Source organism: Pan troglodytes, chromosome 1 (genome assembly GCF_028858775.2).
Source record: "Pan troglodytes isolate AG18354 chromosome 1, NHGRI_mPanTro3-v2.0_pri, whole genome shotgun sequence".
In the NCBI taxonomy this organism is placed as follows: Eukaryota; Metazoa; Chordata; class Mammalia; order Primates; family Hominidae; genus Pan; species Pan troglodytes.
The window spans coordinates 171,428,503-171,450,710 of record NC_072398.2 but is presented as its reverse complement, the minus strand read 5'-3'; the positions used below and the strand labels follow the sequence as shown (position 1 = coordinate 171,450,710).

Sequence of the window (22,208 nt, the reverse complement as noted above, 5' to 3'; positions counted from 1 at the left end):
TAACCCTCCCCAGGGAAAATCCTAGCCTTTATAGAAACTTGGCCTGGTTTTGGCTCTCAGAGTTAATTCCAAGCTGTGAAGAATCTGTCAATGTTCAACTAACCCCGACAAAACCTTTGGAAGTTTCTGTTGCAACCGAAACTCTTATCACAGGAGGTGGTACTGAGCTTGGCATCAGAGGTTGGAGAGAGAAGAGAGCTAGCCTGCTAATTAATATTTTTTTTCCTTAAATTTCAGGCTTTTTTTTTTTAGTTTAAATGTTCTAAAGAACCTGTCCTGTCACTTCCCATCTCTTTCCTGGTGTTTTCCTCAAGCATCTCACTGGTTTGTTTTATGTTTTTGAGGGGATTATCTGGGGTGCTGATTACTTTCCCTACCTTCAAGGAGCCTTTGAATAATTTTATAAATGAGACCATTTGTCTAGGGGCAAGAGAAGGTTGCTGAAGGCAACCTAGTCCTGCTTTCTCCCAAGAGAAATTGTACACTAACATTTGTTTAGTAGTGCCTATATCCCAAGTACAAGGCTCTTGCTTTATACCTAGGATGAGCAACTATTCCAGTTTGCCCCAAGATAAGCTGGGGGGTTTCCTTGGGTCCTGGACCTTAAATAGAGTGTAGAGGAGGAGAGTTATCTTTTCTTCTGTCTATCCTAGGTTCATAGCTGGGGCCCTTTTAACAAAAGATAGATTAACAAGAGAGAAGCATACACATTTATGTAATATGTTTTATGTGATATGGGAGGTATCATACAGAAATGTAGACCCAGAGGAATGTAGACCCAGAAATGTTAGGCTTGATGAAGAGTAGACAGACATGGAAAAATATGATAGGGTAAGAAGGGCATGATTTAATTGTAATAAACTGGGGAACTTAGCAAAGCCTGTTAGTGCAGTTTCATCCGTGTGATCCTTCATCTCCAGATACAAGGATGGTGCTTTCCTTTGAGTACAGGGAGGGCACCTCTCACATGAGGGTCTTATGACCTGTTTCAGGGGACAGTCAGAAAATCCTAGGTTTAATGACCTGCTTTAGGGGAGAATGGTGGGGGAAAGGTAAGAGTGACCTCTATGCCTCTATGATTTTCTCAGATACCTTCAGCTTAAACTATTCAAAATACGAACATGCCATATTTTGGGATAGCATGTCCTGAACCCCATCAAGTGCAGATACCAGGAAAAATGACCCTGTAAAGGAAATGCCATTATTTCCACCTTACAAGTGAGAAAAGTGAGGTTCGAAGAGGTGTGTTCACTTACAGAAGTTTGCACAGGAAACTGGTGGTGAGAAAGAATCAAATATAGATCTGTCAGACTTCAGACCCAGAACTTTACACCAACCAACTTCTTCAGAATGCAGAGTTCCATCTCCTTCAGACTGTGTAGCTCAATAGTTTTGTACCATCTCGCTATTTTTCTCTACTGTGTATTTGACTTTGTCTCTTTTGTCTCAGGGTGTACTTGAAAGCCTTTACCTCCCCATCTTCCTTCCCTGATGGCTGATATACTTCTGCCTCACCTGCTTTAGGAGCCCCTGCCTCCAACCATCCAAACTAGGTCAGGGGCTGGGGCTCCTTCCTTCTGTTAGACTATTCAGATCTGAGTCACTGGTCACTCGCCTGTGTATTTTTCCACCACTGCTAGACTGGGATCTTGTAGAATACAAGGAAACAACTTTCATCTTTAGATTTCTAGCACCCAGCATAGTTCCTGGCTTATAATTGGGGATCAGTAAATAGCTGTTGAATTAATCAATTTATAAATTTTCAGGAAGCATTTGTGTGCCTTCGAGTCACAGTATTTGATCTATTTAAGGACTTATTCCATAAGATGCATTTGTGATGCTTAGGCCAGTTCTCTTAATTTTTTTTTCTATTTTTAATTTTTACAAAGTAATTTTTGTGTGTTAACTTGGCTGTTTGGATTAGATTTCAACCTGATACTTTACCATGCCTGATGTCTGAGAATGAGAAATTGTCTTTTCTGAAGTCATAGATGATAATGTCCAAGTAATCTAGAGGCTGTGTTGAAGTTGGGAAGAAAGGAATTTCTGACATCAAGTTTTTGCTTTGTCTTCACTGTGGATTTTTCTAGTTTTCTCTAAGTCTCAAATTTCCAAGCTATACATATTAGCCTACCTTTGAGATTTGATCTTTCTGGGTAGGAAGGAGAAACAGAGGAGTGAGACCCAGTTATCAGAAGGTCTGTTCTTTGTTCTCTCCACTCCTCGCTATACAACCAGCCTCTTGAATTGGTTTCTGATTGCTCTAAGTCATGGAGGAGTGTGGCATGAAGACAGAAATGATGAATGCCATCCCAAGTTAAACTGCAGTATGCATGGTGCTACATGTAATTGTGGCTTTTCATGAAATAAGCAGATTTTGGTTTATTCTTAATGTTTAAAATGCTAGCCTGGGTTATACCTACTACCTGGTACCTCATTTTCCTTATTCCTTTGGGCCCCCAATTATTTTGTCATCAGTTGTATAGTCAAGGACAGAAAACAGATGTTCCAATCAATCTAAGTAAACCCAAATAACTCTGGCAAAGCACACACCGTGCTGAAAGCAAATGAACTGTTATGCCAAGCCTTGCTATTAACACCAAAGATTGGAAGTTGTTGGTAGTAACATCAAAAATGGTGAAAATATATTGAGTAAACTGTCCCAGACATTGTTCCACTCAGTTAATCTCCGTGATAGCCCTATAAGCTACATTCTATCATCATTCCAGTTTTATAGATCAGGAGACTGAGACATAGGAAACTTAAGTGATTTGACCTACTTGCCAGACTTGAAACCAAGCAGTCGAGTTCCAGTGCCCTTGCTTTGAACCATTACGCCCTAACTAGTTCATATATCTAGTAAATGTCTGTTTACATCTCATGTAGAAAAAGACCTTCCCTATTATCTTTCTTGCTCTGCAGAGGGTGGGAGGGTTGGGGTGGGGAGGGGGCAGTGGCAGTGTCAAGGTGTGTAAAATTTCTCTGTTGACTTAAAACATAGGATTATTATTATTATTATTATTATTTGAGACAGAGTCTGGCTCTGTTTCCCAGTGCAATGGTGCGATCTCGGCTCACTGCAATCTCCGGCTCAGTGCAAGCTCTGCTTCCCAGGTTCACACCATTCTCCTGCCTCAGCCTCCCAAGTAGCTGGGACTATAGGTGCCACCACCACGCCCGGCTAATTTTTTGTATTTTTAGTAGAGACAGGGTTTCACTGTGTTAGCCAGGATGGTCTCGATCTCCTGACCTCGTGATCCACCCTCCTTGGCTTCCCAAAGTGCTGGGATTACAGGCGTGAGCTACCACACCCGGTGCAGTAAAAGTAAACCTACTTTAGGATTTAGTTGGGGTAAGTTCTAGACCACATTTCTTTCAAGGTCAAAGCAATACTTCATGAAACATTGGGATTACCTTTTTGACTTTTTTTTTTTTTTTTTTTTTTTGAGATGGAGTCTCGCTGTGTGGCCCAGCCTTGAATGCAGTGGCGCGATCTCGATTCACTGCATCCTCCACCTCCTGCGTTCCAGCAATTCTCCTGCCTCAGCCCCCTGAGCAGCTTGGACTACAGGCGCGTGCCACCATGCCTAGCTAATTTTTATATTTGTAGTAAAGACGGGGTTTCACCATATTAGCCAGGCTGGTCTTGAACTCCTGACCTCATGATCCACCTGCATCGGCCTCCCAAAGTGCTGAGATTACGGGCATAAGCCACCATGCCCGGCCACCTTTTTGACTGTTTTACTCCCCTTCATTTGCTAGGCTTGAGGTTAACCCTTTGGGTTTGCTTTAGTGGCATTTTGACAGTAAGTCCTGAAAGAGATCTGAGTTCAGCTATCCTATTGTCTAGGAATAGTTGGAGTTCTTGTAAGTAGTTGAAAAGAAAGGTACTAGCTTCTGTGAACTCCACGAGATAATGTAGGATAAGGTAGAATTAGAGTCAGGTAGATCTGGGTGTGATATAGTCCCACCCCCAGGTCCCCCGCAATTTAGTAGTGTGGGACCTTGTAGAAGTTGCTTGAAAAACTTTACTCTCCTTTTCTCTATTTGTAAATCAAAGTGATAATAACTACCTTGCAGTATCACTGTGGGAATCAAATATGATAATATTTGCAAAGTGTCAAGCACAAAGCAATCTCCCAATAATCAAGGATCTTAGAACCTTTAGTCTTTACCAGTGATTTTTGACAAGGTATGTTGTGAGGCTCCAGTAATTACATTATTACCCATGAGTTGTCACTCAAAACCAATCAATATTTTTCACCTTTATTCATATTTAAGACACGGAGCCTTTGTCCGTGATTAAATGTGCTATTGTTACCTAGAAAATGTCTTGTGCTTTACTAGTATGTGACTTCTGCCACACACATTCATTTATTCATTCATTCATTCATCAACAATAACAACAAAAAATAGTGAGCCACTGCAGTGTGAAGACTTGCCCTGGCCTCCGTTTGCTTATAGTGTAGTAGAGGGATTTGTTTGTGTTGTCTGTGCAGACACACAAACTACAGTTACAGTGACAGAATCTGTAGAGAGTCAGAAGATGGGCTACAAAGGAAGGAGGCTTGGTCGGTTCTGCTGGTCTGGGGTGTTTTGGGGATGTGGGGAGATGTGATCAGGAAAGGCTTCTGATGCTGCACCTGAGTCTTCAAAATGGAGTCCGTGTTCCCCAGGATTGTTATGGGATGAGGTGTATTGGTGGAAAGGATATCCTAGGCAGAGGGAGCAAAGTAAACAAATGCTTAGTGGCAAGGACCACCAAATCACATTCAGGAATAAGGAGAAAAGGTCCCAACCATATGGAACCCTGCTCATGCCAGGCAATTCTGCAGGTCGTGGATGGCGTATCTCCCATTTATTGAGTACTGGTGTGTTCCACCTAAATCTCATTTAATTCTCACAGCAACTTTGTGGGTAAGTATTGCTATCCAAATTCTTCAGATATGGAAATTGAAGTTCTAAGGGGTCAAGGCACCTTTGCCCAAGGGGATGAAAGAGGGATTCAAGTCTAACTCTGAAGAAGTAGATAAACAACAAAAACAGCAATAACAATAATAAAAGTAATAAAAACAGCAAAGGTTCATATAGTACTAGGCATGTTTTAACCTGTACCGTTCAATATAATATCCACTAGCTATATGTTGCTACTTAAATGTGAATTAATTAGGATAGAATAAAAAATTCAGTCCTCAGTTGTACTAGCCACATTTTCAGGGCTCAATTGCCACATGTGTCTGGTATCTATCGTATCAGACAGTGCAAATATAGAACATTTCCATCATCACAGAATGCTCTTATTAGCACTGTTATGGGTACTTTACACCTATATTAACATATATAATTTTTATAATCTGTGAGGAGGATACTATTCATATTGTAGAGATGTGGAAATTGAGGCATAAGGAAGATAAGAAACATAAAGAAGATAAGAAATCACATGATGAATGAGTCCTTATTTTTAAGCACTGTGCCATAATACTAACCCAATATATTGTGTTCTGTTTAACATAAATGAATGTTAGTCAAAATAATGGACTTCAGTGTCTGCTTGTATGTAGTCTGGTGTTAAGTCTTCTGCAGAGAACACGTCTTTGATATGATTCTTATCCTTCCAGAAGCATACAGTTGTCAATTTGCATGTATAAAGCTGGTGGTCACTAGAGAGTCTTCTCTGGAGACCTTCCTCTCCAGGAACTCCAGAAACCTCCCAGCCAGCTTTGGCAAGAAACTCACTGGATGGGATTCATCAGTCAGTTCATTCATCCAAATGACTGAATCAAGAGTCTCAAACAGATGTAGTCTTAAATAATGTTCAAAACCCTTCTTATCCTTTTTGATACTTCAGAGAAGGTGCCTGAGGTTGTTATTAAAAGAGAATCTTTTTCAAGATGCCAACACGTCAGACTCAAAGACTGAAAATCCTAGTTGAGTCCAACTTCTACCTCTAAGTTACTAAATAAACTCGACTAAATTACTTCACCTTTCTGAAATTCAATTTCTTCAACTGCGAACTGGAAATAAAATACACATATCACAGGATTTTCTAAGGACTAATTGAAGGTTACAGTGTTCGAGGATACTTTGCAAGCTATAAAGTACTTTATATGGCTATAAAGTGGGAGATAATTATAACACAAATGCGAGAACTCAGGATGTTTTTCTTCTATATAACCTTGTAAGCTTTCAAAACTGCCACAGCGTGATAAATTATAGGAAAATGTACTCTTAATCATAACATTTGCAAAGTCTCTTTTTTATTTTACATAAATATAGTAGGGACTCAATGCTTGGGTGGAAGTATTGTTGGTTGGATGAATGGGAGAGATGAAGGGAGACAGCATATTAAATAAGAGAGCTGTTCATGAAGTTTTAAATGTTCCTTTTTTAACATTCTTTTTAAACATTGCTTGATATGAACTATGTGTGTTACATGGAGGGTTGGGAGACATTTAATTCATTGAGTTAGCCTGTTTTTCTGCTATTTGTTTTTTAATTCAACAAACATTTATTGAGCAACTGCCATCAGTTGGGCATTGTGCAAGTTTCAGGGAAAACACAGTTGATGATGTCACTATTTTTTTATGCCTGTTTCTTCATCTGCTAATTTTTCTCCTTAAACATTTTGAGGATTGCAGAATAAACTGACACTGGTATGGTCATATGAAGGGCCCCAGCGGTACCGAGGGCTGCACTTGTGTCAAATTGTTTCCTGATGTACACATGCAGCCTGTGAGTTCTCTGTGGATGGCAAAATATGTTTCTCTGGAAAGAAGAAAGCTCCTCCCACCTTTTCTTGCTTTTCCCTGCTTGTCTCTGAACCTCTTTTCTCGGGGATAGCCCATCAAAGCACTGTGTGGCCAAAGGAAAAATAAGATGTCAGCTCTCTGACTCATGTGGTCTTGCAGTGAACATCAGCTATGCATGGCTGCTGAATTGGGGTGGACATTAGGCAGAGTGTAGAGAACCTCTTGAGGGGAAATGAGGCCAGTCCTGCCCAATATATATAATTTTAGGTAAGGAGATACCTCAGCTTGTATTTTAGGAGAAGCACTGTGTATATACTGAGAATGGCTGAGGAAGGACCTCCATTTGTAATTCATTTCTCTCATTGTGGGGATGAGAGAACCAGTTCAAACTTTTAGGCCATTTGTGGCAGAATTGGGGCTGAAACTCTTGTTTTTCTAACTCTTAGCCCATGGCTCTCACTGAGTTTCATGGTGAACTAGCACTTCCAAGTATGTTTTCATTATGTAAGACAATTATAACATCATAAAGTGAGGAGTATAGAAAGAACATAAGCTTTGGAGTCAGACAGAACAAGGTCAAATCCTGGCACTGCTTCTTAAATCCATGTGGCCTTGGGCAAGTTACCTGAACACTCTGCTCTGTTCTTCTACTTCTGCATCTATTAAGAGGAAGAAAGAATGTTTACCTTTTATGGATGTTGCAAAGATTAAATGAGAGAACATTCAAGGAGCTCAGCACAGTACCCAGCCTATCTTTGATGTTGATATGTTTACTAGAAAGGAAGAATCCAGTTGTCTCTTGAGAGGGGGTTCAGATGATGATGATGGTGATGATGGTGGTGGTGGAGAGAGTGATGGTAGTGATGATGGTGACAGAGCTACCATTAAACATCTCTTTTTAAGCATTTCTGCAATATCACAACAACCATTTGATGTTGTGATTTTCCTCATTTTATAGCAGATCCTTCTGTCTCCAAATTCCCTCCTTTTCTCATAATAGCACACTAGTTCTCAGGTTCTAAGTCAAGATATAGCAGCAGTGAATCTGCCAACCCAAGAAGAAACAAATAAATATTTCCTACACATTTCTTTTTCCTTCATTTTAATTCCCTTTTCGTATTGACTGACCCTGTAACATTAACTTTGCCTGTACTTTATGTTTATGCAACCAGTAAATGTGGGTGATTCTCAGGAATTCCTTGAACCTATTTATGATACTGTGGAGCAGCGTGGCCAACTCCTTTTCTGTCAAGGATCTCAGAATCAATATATTTAAGATCCCAAGATTTTGAGATGTACAAATAAGTGAACATTGACTGCCTGGCTATTGGATTTTTATCTTAGAGAAAAACCTGTGAGTCTTGGTGGGGAAGAACCAGCACTTTGGAATCAGATTACCTGAATGTGAATCACAGCCCAGTTCCTTGTGAGCTGCGTGACCCTGGTGAAGTTACTACTCATTTCTAAGCTTCGATTTTCTTATCCATAAAATGAGGATAATACTAATACCAATGACATTAGTTTGTTGTAAGAATAAAATGAGACATGTATAGAAAGAGCATGTAAAAAGAGCTCAGTTAAAATGAGCTCATATCTTGGGTTATTCCTGTACAAAAGCCTTTGTGCTCTGAATGGAGAATCGTATCACTCAGGATTCACTCAGCAAAACACAAACCACTCTAATTGTTTAAAAAACCAGTAACTTAATACCCAAAAATGGCGATCCTGACGATGGAGGAGCTGAGAAGGGCTAATTCCCTATGAAGCAAATCAGAGATCAGTGAAATGGAAGCAGCTACCATCCCCAGGCTGGAGGGACTAAGGAGGGAGGTGGTGTTCTCATAGTCTGAGGGCAGGGGACACCAGCCGATGCTGGAGCCATGGCAGCCGTGTCAACAGAGCCCGAGTGGTGGAGGGGAAGCAGCTGCTGCCTGGCACAGAAGAGAAGTAGATAGGCTCTTGCTTCCCCTTGCCTGCAGGGGTAGCCCCACAATACTGAGCAGAGCAGGGGACTTGATCTGAAAACACATAGGCCAAGGATTCTTGCAGGCTAAAGTCTCAGACTTCTATCGCCTGGTTGTGGATATGTAACTACTGTGATAACTAACACAGAAAGTTTGGAAGAGTCTTACTTCCCCCTGTTGCTAGACCTCTGAACAATAGCAGAGATTCACAGGTTGCTGTGCCCCAGAAGGTAGAATTTGGAAAAAGCAGTGGAAAACCCTCAAAAGCTGTAAGAGGCCTGTCTCTGGCCTTTTTCTCACATTACTTTCTAGCAAGGGCTGCTGCTGAGCAGCCAGTGCCTTCAGTATCTGGGGATTTGTGGCCTGATGAGACATTCCCACCCTGCCGTTTACCTGGCTAACTTCTGCAGAATTGAGTATAGACTGAACTTCCTTGGGCCCCTATAGGTGGGTTCGCTGCCTTTGTGGCCCCTCCTGTGATACACTGATTTCCCTGCACTGAAATGCTCCATTTAGGCTTCCGTCTCCTTCCCACCAGACTGTGAGCAGGGACTTGTCTTCTTCATCCTTGCATCCCCAAGCATTTGTACTCTTACTTCCTGTATTGAGCTAGCTACTGTGGTAGGTCCTGGGCTATGCATGTAAGTAAGAGTGCCAGCTACTAGCAACTGGATCCCTTCCTTACACCTTATACAAAAATCAATTCAAGATGGATTAAAGATTTAAACGTTAGACCTAAAACCATAAAAACCCTAGAAGAAAACCTAGGCATTACCATTCAGGACATAGGCGTGGGCAAGGACTTCATGTCCAAAACGCCAAAAGCAATGGCAACAAAAGCCAAAATTGACAAATGGGATCTAATTAAACTAAAGAGCTTCTGCACAGCAAAAGAAACTACCATCAGAGTGAATAGGCAACCTACAACATGGGAGAAAATTTTCGCAACCTACTCATCTGACAAAGGGCTAATATCCAGAATCTACAGTGAACTCAAACAAATTTACAAGAAAAAAACAAACAACTCCATCAAAAAGTGGGCGAAGGACATGAACAGGCACTTCTCAAAAGAAGACATTTATGCAGCCAAAAAACACATGAAAAAATGCTCACCATCACTGGCCATCAGAGAAATGCAAATCAAAACCACTATGAGATATCATCTCACACCAGTTAGAATGGCAATCATTAAAAAGTCAGGAAACAACAGGTGCTGGAGAGGATGTGGAGAAATAGGAACACTTTTACACTGTTGGTGGGACTGTAAACTAGTTGAACCATTGTGGAAGTCAGTGTGGCGATTCCTCAGGGATCTAGAACTAGAAATACCATTTGACCCAGCCATCCCATTACTGGGTATATACCCAAAGGACTATAAATCATGCTGCTATAAAGACACATGCACACGTATGTTTATTGCGGCATTATTCACAATAGCAAAGACTTGGAACCAACCCAAATGTCCAACAATGATAGACTGGATTAAGAAAATGTGGCACATATACACCACGGAATACTATGCAGCCATAAAAAATGATGAGTTCATATCCTTTGTAGGGACATGGATGAAATTGGAAACCATCATTCTCAGTAAACTATCGCAAGAACAAAAAACCAAACACCGCATATTCTCACTCATAGGTGGGAATTGAACAATGAGATCACATGGACACAGGAAGGGGAATATCATACTCTGGGGACTGTGGTGGGGAGGGGGGAGGGGGGAGGGATAGCATTGGGAGATATACCTAATGCTAGATGACGAGTTAGTGGGTGCAGCGCACCAGCATGGCACATGTATACATATGTAACTAACCTGCACAATGTGCACATGTACCCTAAAACTTAAAGTATAAAAAAAAAAAAAAAAAAAAAAGAAACTGTGACCGATTTTAAGGACAGTATTGGCAAATATTTCTGTGCTCTTGGAGGAGAAGACCCTTATTGGCATGACATGTCAGAAACCACAATGAAAGAATTATTTTAACTTGCATTCATAAAAATTAAAATTATTCATTAAAAACATCGTGAATGAAATTAAAAGTCAAAATGTAAGCCAGAAAATTATTTACAATGTATGTGTCAGGAAAAGACAATACCCTTCAAACTTTGAGAGTTTACATCAGAAAGAAAACAGCAAATGACATGATCCAAACTTGATAAAGGACATGAAAAATAGCCAGCACTTAGTATGTTTTCTGAATGAATAAGTAGCCAACAGCACATGAAAATGTGTGTAATCCATTTGTAAGCAGAGAAATGCAAACTAAAACAGTAAAGTGTCATTTTCACTTCAAAAAAAAAAAAAAAAAAAAAAGAAGGGAGGCAGATGGGATATGTGATGCTTTAAAATTACCCATGTCTTTTGTGCTAGGGAAGTCCATTGCATGAGACTATTTAACAGGGAGAATCGTCTGTTCTAGAGGGTCAGGGAAGCCCTATAATTAGGAGTCGGCCTGACAGCGAGGTTGGGGGAATGGCATTCCAGGCAGAGGGAAGAGCAAATGTGAAGGTCTTGAGGTGGGAAACAGCATCGAGGAGTAGAGATTGAGAGCAAACGTGGCATTGCGTGGGAGCTGACGAGGTCAGCGGGACCTGTTCTCTCCTGTGTCCAAGTCTCTGCATCCTGCCTGAGCACTTTCCACCCCCAGCTTTGTGTTGTAGTCCTGCAAGTCTGCGTGTTTGTGGCTTCCACATCATACCTAGTATATATCATTTTGTGCATAGAAGGGGCTTGTTGGATATTTGAACAAATGAATACAATTCCAGGCCCTAAAGAGTCTTTCTAGCTTTCTTGTCACATTTGTAACTTTAGTTGCCCTGCAAGTATCAAGGAATACGAGCCCTATGGGGAAGAAGCCTGAATTTATACCATTTATGGGAAACCCTCTGCTATTTGGCATTCTGTTACTAGGAACTCGCTCTCAGTCATTCTCTCCTTCACAATTGGAGTTCTGCGATAAGTAGTAGTAAGAATGGTGACCTAGGGATGCCAAAAAGATTCAGTCATCAGACCGTCCTTTGCTTTTGCTTCTTTGGGACTGAGATGTGATGTGTTAAACCAGATTCCATTTGGCTCCGCTCCTTCTTAGCAGTGACCTTGGGCAAGTCAGTTAACCTCTGCAGACCTTAGTTTCTCCTCTGATGTCTAGCATTAATAATATCTATGATAGTGTTAAAATGAGACCATGTATGCAAATATGTAGCATAGTGCCTGGTATTTAGTGAGCACAAAATAACTGATAGCTGCTGCTTTTATTATGACAATCACAATTACTGCCATTATTATAACATTGGGTGCCATACATTGACCAGAACAAAGCAAAAACTGAGCAGGCTTCCGAGGTTTCCTATGCAGGCAAGTATGCCCTTTGGGTTTCTCCTTGAGACTGCCCTACACACAGGACCCTTCCTCCATGTTGTTTGACTATTAAAAAGAAGATTTGTTAATGCTCATTTTTAGCTTTCTCTCCCTCTTTTTTTATGTGTTAAAGAGGATTTGTTTTTGTTTTCCTTTCTCACAGGAGTGATTGGGGCAGATGTGAGAGGGCACGGCCTCGTCTGTGAGGGGCAGCCAGTGACGTCACGGCTGGCTGTCATCTGTGGAACGTCTTCTTGTCACATGGGGGTGAGTCCACTGAGCACAAAGGCAAGGCCACCACACAGCAGGAGGTAGCCTGGAAGGAGACCCTGAGTGCTGGCTTCTTCACCCTTTCACTTCTTTCCTCTTTTCCCTGCCTGCCCCTTGTGCTTTGTCTAGCCAGAAGCCCAGCTCCCCACTCTACCTCCCTTGCTTAACATTTGCTGGATCTTTTTCCAGGGGCCAAATTCTTAGTAAGCATGAAAAGGATTGAGTGCTTTCTTTGACGTCACCCTGGCCAGAGAGCCCAGGCATGAATGGTGACATCTGATCCTAAGGTGACAAAGTCTAGCTCCCCCAGACTGATCTGTCCCTAATGGGTAGCGGGGTCTCCTTGGCAAAGAGTGTCTGTTTTCCTTGGCCAGGGAACTCTCTCTCAATCAATATAAATCCATCTCCCTGGGAGCGTCCTGATGATCTATAGAATTAGCCTGCGTATCATGACTTCAAAAGAACACTGATAAGCAATTTTCACTTTGTTAATTTTTCTCCATGAATTAGTGGAAAGGCTTTCTCTAAGATTGCAGTTAAAATTTAGTGCCTGCCCTAAAATTTATATCTTCTTTAAATGCATGAGTCTGAAAGCATTCCATTCCGATAAGTACCCATTTCTACCATATTTTTATTTAAAAGTCATTACTCTGTTAAACTTAAATCGACGACTCTTTGGAATTTTCCCAGATAAGTATAATAGAGGGCAGAGTGGGGGAGGAGCAGGGAGATGAGCAGAGATTAGAGCGGGACACAGCCCAGGGCAGAACCAAAGCAGCTATGGAGGAAATTAAGTGGGATGTGAGACTGTTTTGCAACTGTAGGGACCCCTGAGCCTTTTTACCATCAGATATTCTAGTTCAGTTGATATAAATACATGTACTTATTTATCAATCCCTGCTCTTGTGCTAAACTGTGGATATAAGAATGACATCGGCTCAATGGGATGAGATGAAGTTATAACAGGTATTAGAATATAATGTGAGGCCCCCCAATGTAGATACAAATTGAACTCGTGATACTAAGCATCTGTTATGTGCCAAGCAATATGCGAGGTATTCTTGCACATGGCATCCCATTTTGTATGGCTGAGGGAGCCAGCCCGAGTGGTTTCCAGTCCCACTTCCTCAGTTTACTAAGTGTGGGCCTTTGGGCAAGGTACTTAAACTTTCTGGGCCCCAGATTCCTCATCTACAATATGTAGAGAGTGACAGCACCTGTCAGAGTGCTGCAAGAATTAAATGAGGTGATACTAAGTGCTCCACATGCTGTAAGCACATCACAAGGGCTCACTCTTAATCACTAGGACTGTTGTTGTTACTGAGCAGAAAGCAAACAGTGGCTGACTCTGCCTGGGAGGGTGCAGGGTGATAGAATCTTCTTGAGGTGACATTCGTGCTGGACTTTAAGGAAATAGATTTCCTTCTGTTTGTCTGGGCTCTGGGCAGTCTTGAATGGTATTTTTCTAAGTTTAAAAATTGCAGCATATTTGGCCAGACACAGTGGCTCACGCCTGTAGTCCTAGCACCTTGGGAGGCCGAGGTGGGTGGATCATCTGAGGTCAAGAGTTCAAGACCAGCCTGGCCAACATGGTGAAACCCCGTCTCTACTACAAATACAAAAAATTAGCCAGGCGTGGTGGCAGGCACCTGTAATTCCAGCTGCTTGGGAGGCTGAGGCAGGAGAATTGCTTGAACCCAGAAGGCAGAGGTTGCAGCGAGCTGAGATAGTGCCATTGCACTCCAGCCTGGGCAACAAGAGCGAAACTCCATCTCAAAAATAATAATAATAATTTCAGCATATTTCTTCTGCTCAGCAGCCCTTTTGTAAGGCTCAGCTGTCCCTGAAGGGAGAGATCTGCAGAGGCCTGAGGCCTCTTTAAGCCAGAAGGCACCAGCCCAGGAGCCAGCCCTTCTTTCCCTTGATATGAGTCTACACTTGTTAGATTGTCTTCACTGAATACTGATTTAATCCTGTTTAAATTATCTCTTATTTTCACAGGGATACATCTAATCAGGCTTCTCCTGGGAGATCTGAATCTCAGGCATTTTTACCCCACTCAATTCAGATTTCTGAACAGAAGCAAATCTAAATGGATGCAAGTGTCTCTGTGATGGCCTGCTTCTCAGTCTTACTGTCTCTTAATGGAGATGAGGCTGGCTTTCCCTACCCATTTATTGTACACATTTGGGACCTAAAGCATAGAAAAGTCCAGTAATTTTCCCAAAGTCACAAAGCTTTGAAGTTCTTGAGCTAAGAACTCAAATCTAACTCTGATTCCAAAGCTCATACTCCTCCTTGCCTCCCTGAATTGTGCATGAAGATGATGTACCCATAGAGGAATGGTGAGAACATGGGCTTTTACATTGTCCAGAGGCAAGCTTGAACATCTGCTCATGCATGTTTTGGCCCTCTGACCTGAGTGAGCTACTTAACTTCTCTAAGCCTCAGATTCTTCATCCATCAAATTAGGGATAATGATGCCAGTCTCACAGGGTTGTTGAGTAACATGCATTATGTAGGTTTGTACCTAGCACACAGCAGACACTCAAAAATGGTGGAGATTGTTATTAAACTTTCCTAGTGATGTAAACGGCTCACATGAAGCAACTGTTTGGGCTTTAACGAGTTTGATGGGCAGCTGCAGTTGGTTGCGATGAATGAGGGCCATAAAAGGCCAGTTTATGATGGCTGTGTTGTGCTGGAAATAAAGTCCCCACCCCCATCCTGCTTTGTACTTGGGAGTGGGAAGGGACCCTCTGGGCCAAGGGGATTAATCATCAGCTTTAATGTTATGTCACGAGGGCGAGACTGTGGTCATGCTGGCATGGGAAAGTGCCTTTGATCTCCTCAGGTGCTGGGAACCCAGCAACAATAACACCTTTGTGAGGTCTAGGAGAGGTGCAGGTCTGAGGAAACACTCCCAGGGAGACTCAAGGACCCCCTTTGTTGTGGTTCTGGCAAATAAAACCGCCACTGTGAGGAAAAATTAACCAAACAGAACACAGGGACCAAAGGGGGTTGTGGGCTTTTCAAAAAGTGGTTTTCAGCATGATCTGAAGGATCCTCTTTCTTCCTGTCTGCTTACTTCTGATGTTTCCAATTTAGTAGATTGAGACAAAATTCCCAGGAACGTTTTGTGCTTGATCCAGGTTGCCTCTTTCTAGATCACCCAAAAAGAATAAATGAATGAACGAATGACCACGTAAGTGAGTATTGGTAAATACTTAGAAGCTTCGTACCTCCAGGTTCCTGTTGCTTCCAGGAATCTGGAGAAAAAGCCTGAGGTTGAACATAAGACATGTTAATAAGGCCGTTGATATTTTAGAAGATACAAGCATGGGCTGCACATTTATCTTCCTTGTGGATGATTTAATTAACAGGGGGAAAATGCCATTCTTTTTTTCACTCCATGAAAGCAGAGCTGCTTGTTCAGAGTTAATTACTACCAAGTCACCAAAACCCCAGATAATACACAGCAGGGGTTAGCCAGAGGTTGAAAAGTCATGGGGTAAGATGGAGCTGATCCTTGCCATTGTACCGACATCCTTTTCTTGAGCTGTCAGGTTGGGTTGTAACTTGGCAACTTGTCTTCCAGTTAGCATGTCAGATGGGGACAGGACCCTGGGGGGTCGGGGTAGGGAGAAACACTGAGGAGGTAAGATTTGAGCAGAACAGTACCTGAAGAGAGCTGGGAACTACATCTGCATCTTAAATCACTCAGAACTGAAGTTTTTTCAGTCTTAATATTGAGATAGTGGTTCTCTGTCATTGAATGGATGTGGAGACTCAAAGACATAGGCTCATACGCTGCCCCCACCACTTACTGTGTGAATTTAGGCAGGATGCTTCATCTTTCAGTGCCTCAGTTTCTGCATCTGTTAAATGTGAGTGATAGTATTTACCCATAAAGTTTTGTTCAGGTTCAAATTAGGCCATCTTTGTAAATGACTTGGCACTGTACCTGGCACAAAATACCAAATATGATATTGTTATTAAAAATGAGTTGTTAATCACATGAACAATCCATGTGGTTATGGATTAGAATTAGAGACATCAGTATGAACTCATATTGGGGGAACCCACCCCCAATATTTCAACGTAGGTTCTTTCTATTTTCTGTAAGTGTCAGCCGGCTGAGAAATAAAGAGAAAGAGTACAACGAGAGGAATTTTACAGCTGGGCTGCTGGGGGTGACATCACATATCAGTAGGACCATGATGCCCACCTGAGCCTTAAATCCAGCAAGTTTTATTAAGGATTTCAAAAGGGGAGGGGGTGCAAGAACAGGGAGTAGGTCACAAGATCACATGCTTCAAAGGGCAAAAAGGAGAACAAAGATCACATACTTCTGAGGAAACAGGACAAGGGCAAATTCAGAACTACTGATAAGTGTCTATGTTCAGCTGTGCATGTATTGTCTTGATAAACATCTTAAACAACAGAAAACAGGGTTCAAGAGCAGAGAACCGATCTGACCTCAAATTTACCAGGGTGGGTTTTTTCCCCACCCTAATAAGCCTGAGGGTACTGCAGGAGACCAGGGCATATTTCATTCCTTATCTCAACCACATAAGACAGACACTCCCAGAGTGGCTGTTTATAGACCTCCCCCCAGGAATGCATTCCTTCCCCAGGGTATTAATTATTAATATTCTTTGCTGGGAAAATAATTTAGCGATATCTTCCCTACTTGCACATCTGTTTTAGGCTGTCTGCAAGAAGAAAAATATGGCTCTTTTTGCCAGACCCCACAGGCAGTCAGACCTTATGGTTGTCTTCCTATGTTCCCTAAAATCACCGTTATTCTGTTCTTTTTCCAGGTACACTGATTTCATATTGTTCAAACACACATGTTTTACAATCAATTTGTACAGTTAACACAATAGCGGTCCTGAGGTGAAGTACATTCTCAGCTTATGAAGATAACAGGGTTGAGAGATTAAAGTAAAGACAGGCATAAGAAATTATTAAAGTATTAATTTTGGGAACTGATAAATGTCCATATTAAAATGAAATCTTCACAATTTATGTTCAGAGATTGAAGTAAAGATAGGCGTAAGAAATTATAAAAGTATTATTTGGGAACTGATATATGTCCATATTAAAATGAAATCTTCACAATTTATGTTCCTCTGCTGCAGCTCCAGCCAGTCCCACTGTTTGGGGTCCCTGACTTCCTGCAACCAACTCATATTTAGTTTAACATAGATGCAGATGGATGTATATAGAAATAGTTATGGATATATATACATATACAGGTTAGTAAACACATATTTATTTCCTGGCTCTGTTAGCTGAGATGGTCTAGAAATAAGGATACCTCAAGAGCTAGTTTTTACAAGCACATAGTGTCCAGATCATGGTATCTAATACCATTATCCAATACAAAGAACCAGGACTCCTTGGAGAAATAGTTGATTTTAGGATTGGAATAGGAAATATACAAGATGAGCTTGGAGCATTTGCAGTGCCAGAAAGTTAGGAAGTTCTCAACAAAAAAGATGAGAATATGTCACAGGGAGCCAACTGTGGGAGCTCCCACTAGCCAAAACTGGAACAATTTAAGCAGTAAAATGAAGTATTATGAATTATAACTCAAAGTATAACATAAATATCCATAAGACCATACTGACAAAAATTATTTTGAATAAATAAATCAATGAAAAGAAGAGAGACATCTCCCATGCAGAAAGATTCCAAATAATTTATATAAATGTTCCACCATCAAGGAGGTGGAGCATAACTTTCCACTCCTTAAGTGTGGGCTGCACATAGTGATTTCCTTCCACAAAATATGGTATGGAAAACGGGGGAAGAGTAATTTTACATTAGAGAAATATGAGAAACAGCATCCACGTGACAAGGTCAACATCAACAATGATAAGTCATGTTGATAGTATGTACCCTTGATATGATGTAATGAAAATGACACTTTGTCTCTGTTGTGTTCATCCCCCAATCCTATAAGCCCAGTCTAATTACCAGGAAAACACCAAACAGATCTTGGTTAAGGGACATCCTGTAAAATACTTGACCAGTATTTCTCAAAGCTGTCATCCAGGTCATCAAAAAACAGGGAAAGTCAGAGAAACTATCACAGCCAAGAGGAACCTAAAGAGCCATGATAACTAAATGTAATATGGTATCCTGGATGGGATCCTGGAGCAGAGAAAGAACATTAGGTAAAATCTAAGGAAATCTGAATAAAGTATGGTCTTCAGTTCATGATAATATATCAGCGTCATTCACTGTGACATATATACTTGACAAGATATTAATGATAGGGGAAATGTAACTGGATGTGAAGTATATATGATCTTTACAACCATCTTATATTGTAAAACTATTCTAAAATTTAAAATTTATTTTAAAAATATTCATTAACTATTCACTCATAAAGAAAACTTTTTTTTTTTTAATTTACCTGGCTAAGTGCTAAAAGTCTTCAATAAGATAAAATGTCATGCCTGCCTTCAAAGAGCTCAGGCACATTGAGAAAGACAGACAGAAAAAGGAGATACTACAATACAAAATGGTAACTACTATAGTTAATGCATGGCTGGAGTGTGGTGGAAATAGGAAGAAGGGGCTGTCCCAAGTCTTGGGTAGATGAGGAGGTTTTCCTATAGGAAGAGATATTTGCAGGATCATGGCTTCCCCGCCCCCACTGAGACACTGTTCCTGCCAGCCCAATTTCTGTAGTAGGCCCTTTCCTCAGTCTTCTCCACTTTGTTTTTCTTTGCTGTGTCCACAAAGCCTCACAGCTGACTTCCCCTGAGGCCTGAGCAGGATGTGGGTGTGTATGAGCCCTTTGGGAGGGCACCACAGGGAGACAGCACAGTCATGTATTATGAACTGATGGTCTTCTGTTACTAGCTGAGAAGAGTGGGCAAGTGGGACCAGTTTCTCTGTCATGGTCTCTTTAACAAGTGACATTGGCAGAAGTTACCAGAGGGGTGGAGTGGGATGGGATTCCACACGGTACAGTAGACCACTGTTACACCTAACAATGAAAGTGCTGAGGTGCTGCTCAGAAGGTGCCTCGCTTCCTCTTTGTTTACCAGGACCTGTTGTCGTCAGCCCTCTAGGAACCAGCATTCTCAGGACACTCTCTGTGTCAAGACTAGCTCTCAGACTGCATGTTTTGAAAACAAAGTATATGCTAGGCATTGATTCGGCGAGGAGAGGGTTGATGTGGTTCAGTGGACAATGAGAGACAGACTGTGCACTCAAGAAGCTCAAGGTAGCTTGTTTTTCAAGACATTTGAGAAACATAGAAACATTGTACTGGACTGAGTATGTTTAATATCTCTGACCCCAGGCAGTAGCACCCTTTCCTCAATCCTCATGAGGAGATAAGCAGTAATACTACTTGTTACCATCTGTTGACCACGGACCATGTACTAAGCACCTTACTAAAACTTTGTATCATGTAAATAGCTCAACAATCCTACCAAGTAGGCACCATTACTGTCTCTCATTTTACAAGTTAGGAGACTGAGGCAAAGAGTGGTTAAGTGGGTCACACAATGTGTAGGAATGCAACACTTTGAGCCCTCTAGAAGACTGACCAGAGAGTCCTTCCTCCTCCCTTTCAGCTGTATAGCTTCCCTCAAAGGCCTAGAGGAAAGGGAGAACAGACTCAATTAAAAGGGCCAAACATGAGCAAATGTTTAAATCGACATTTCACCAAAGGAGAAATTTGAATGAAAAGCACTGGTCATTAGGGAAATGCAAATTAAAACCACAGTAAGATTCTCTACTACTCCTACTCATCTTAGAATGGCTGAAGATGTGAGGAACTGTAGCTCTCACACACCACTGGTGGGAATGTAAAATGATGCAACCATTTTGGAAAACGGTTTAGCAGTTACAAAGTTAACATATTCCTACTACGTGATCTAGCCATTCCACTCTTACAAAAGCATGTATCCATACAAAAATTTGTACAGTAATGTTCATACCAACAAATAAAGCTTTGTAATAGTCCAGCACTGGAAACAACCGAGATATCTTTCAAGAGTGAATAGATCAACTCTTGGTGTATCAAGAGAACGAAATACTACTAAGCAGTAAAAGGGAATGAACCATAATATAAGGTACAACATGGATTAATCACACAAAATAATTATGCTGAGTGACAGAAGCCATTAATTCTTCCAGGCAACCTGCAGTCTTTTGTGGAAAAGTGGGCTCAGGCCAGCTGATAGGTAGATTCCCCCTAAAGGCTTTTGTTCCTGGCCTTCTGAGATGCTTTGTTTTACCTGACTTTGCCATGTTCCTGGTGGACTTTCAGAAACATGAGGTCAGATATCCCTGCCCAGCTTTTATAGAAATGGAATATCTGGATCACAGGGTAGATGTAAGTTTTAAGAAACTGCCAAACTGTTTTCCAAAGTCATTGTACCAGAAACGAATGCAAACTTTCTTGAATAAAAAATAGTTCCATAATTTAAATTCTTGCAAAAGCAAACTAATATATAGTGACAAAAAGCAGATCAGTAGTTGCCTGGAATCATGAAATGGGCACAACAAGGGCCAGGAGAGTAGGATCAAAAAGGGGCACAAGGAAAGATTTGGGTATGTTTATCTTGATTGTGGTAATAACTTCACTGATGTATGCTATGTCAAAACTTTCCAAACCAGACATCTTAAATATGTACAGTTTATTGAAAGCTATTAGCTCAATAATGCTTTTTAAAAACAGAAAAAAGATCGATTTTGTATCTGGAGACTTTACTGAAGTTGCTTATCCACCTAAGGAATTATAAGGCTGAGATGATGGGGTTTTCTAAATATACAATTATGTCATCTGCAAACCGAGATAATTTGACTTCCTGTCTTCTTATTTGAATACCCTTTATTTCTTTCTCTTGCCTGTTTGCCCTGGCCAGAACTTCCAATAGTATGTTGAATAGGAGTGGTGAGAGAGGGCATCCTTGTCTTGTGCCGGTTTTCAAAGGGAATGCTTCCAGCTTTTGCCCACTCACTATGATATTGGCTGCGGGTTTGTCATAAATAGCTCTTCTTGTTTTGAGATATGTTCATTCAATACCTAGTTTATGGATTGTTTTTAGCATGAAGGGGTGTTGAATTTTATTGGAGGCCTTTTCTGCATCTATTGAGATAATCATGTGGTTTTTGTCATTGGTTCTGTTTATGTGACGGGTTACACCAATAATAGAGAGTCAAATCATGAGTGAACTCCCATTCACAATTGCTACAAAGAGAATAAAATACCTAGGTATACAACTTACAAGGGATATGAAGGACCTCTTCAAGGAGAACTACAAACCACTGCTCAAGGAAATAAGAGAGGACACAAACAAATGGAAAAACATTCCATGCTCATGGGTAGGAAGAATCAATATCGTGAAAATGGCCATACTGCTCAAAATAATTTATAGATTCAATGCGATTCCCATCAAACTACCATTGACTTTCTTCACACAATTAGAAAAAACTACTTTAAATTTCATATGGAACCAAAAAAGAGCCTGTATAGCCAAGACAATCCTAAGCCAAAAGAACAAAGCTAGAGGCATCATGCTCCCTGACTTCAAACTCTACTACAAGGCTACAGTAACCAAAACAGTATGGTACTGTTACCAAAACAGATACGTAGACCCATGGAACAGAACAGAGGCCTCAGAAATAACACCACACATCTACAACCATCTGATCATTGACAAACCTGACAAAAACAAGGAATGGGGAAAGATTCCCTATTTAATAAATGGTGTTGGGAAAACTGGCTAGCCATATGCAGAAAACTGAAACTGGACCCCTTCCTTACACCTTATACAAAAATTAACTCAAGATGGATTAAAGATTTAAACATAAGACCTGAAACCATAAAAA

The 22,208-nt window shown here is 41.0% G+C and overlaps 1 protein-coding gene across 38 annotated transcripts in view; it reads left to right on the top strand.

Moving 5' to 3' along the window:
- The window catches only part of FGGY (FGGY carbohydrate kinase domain containing), a 486,570-nt gene that overhangs the window by 247,245 nt on the left and 217,117 nt on the right, over positions 1–22,208 (top strand). For all 38 annotated transcript variants that reach the window (XR_002938170.3, XM_024346119.3, XM_024346101.3 and 35 more), the window contains one exon: positions 12,238–12,341. Coding sequence is in view for 37 of the 38 variants with exons in the window: in XM_024346119.3 (XP_024201887.1) it covers positions 12,238–12,341 (104 nt within the window). In the remaining variant the exon portion in view is untranslated. The remainder of the gene's footprint in view (positions 1–12,237; positions 12,342–22,208) is intronic.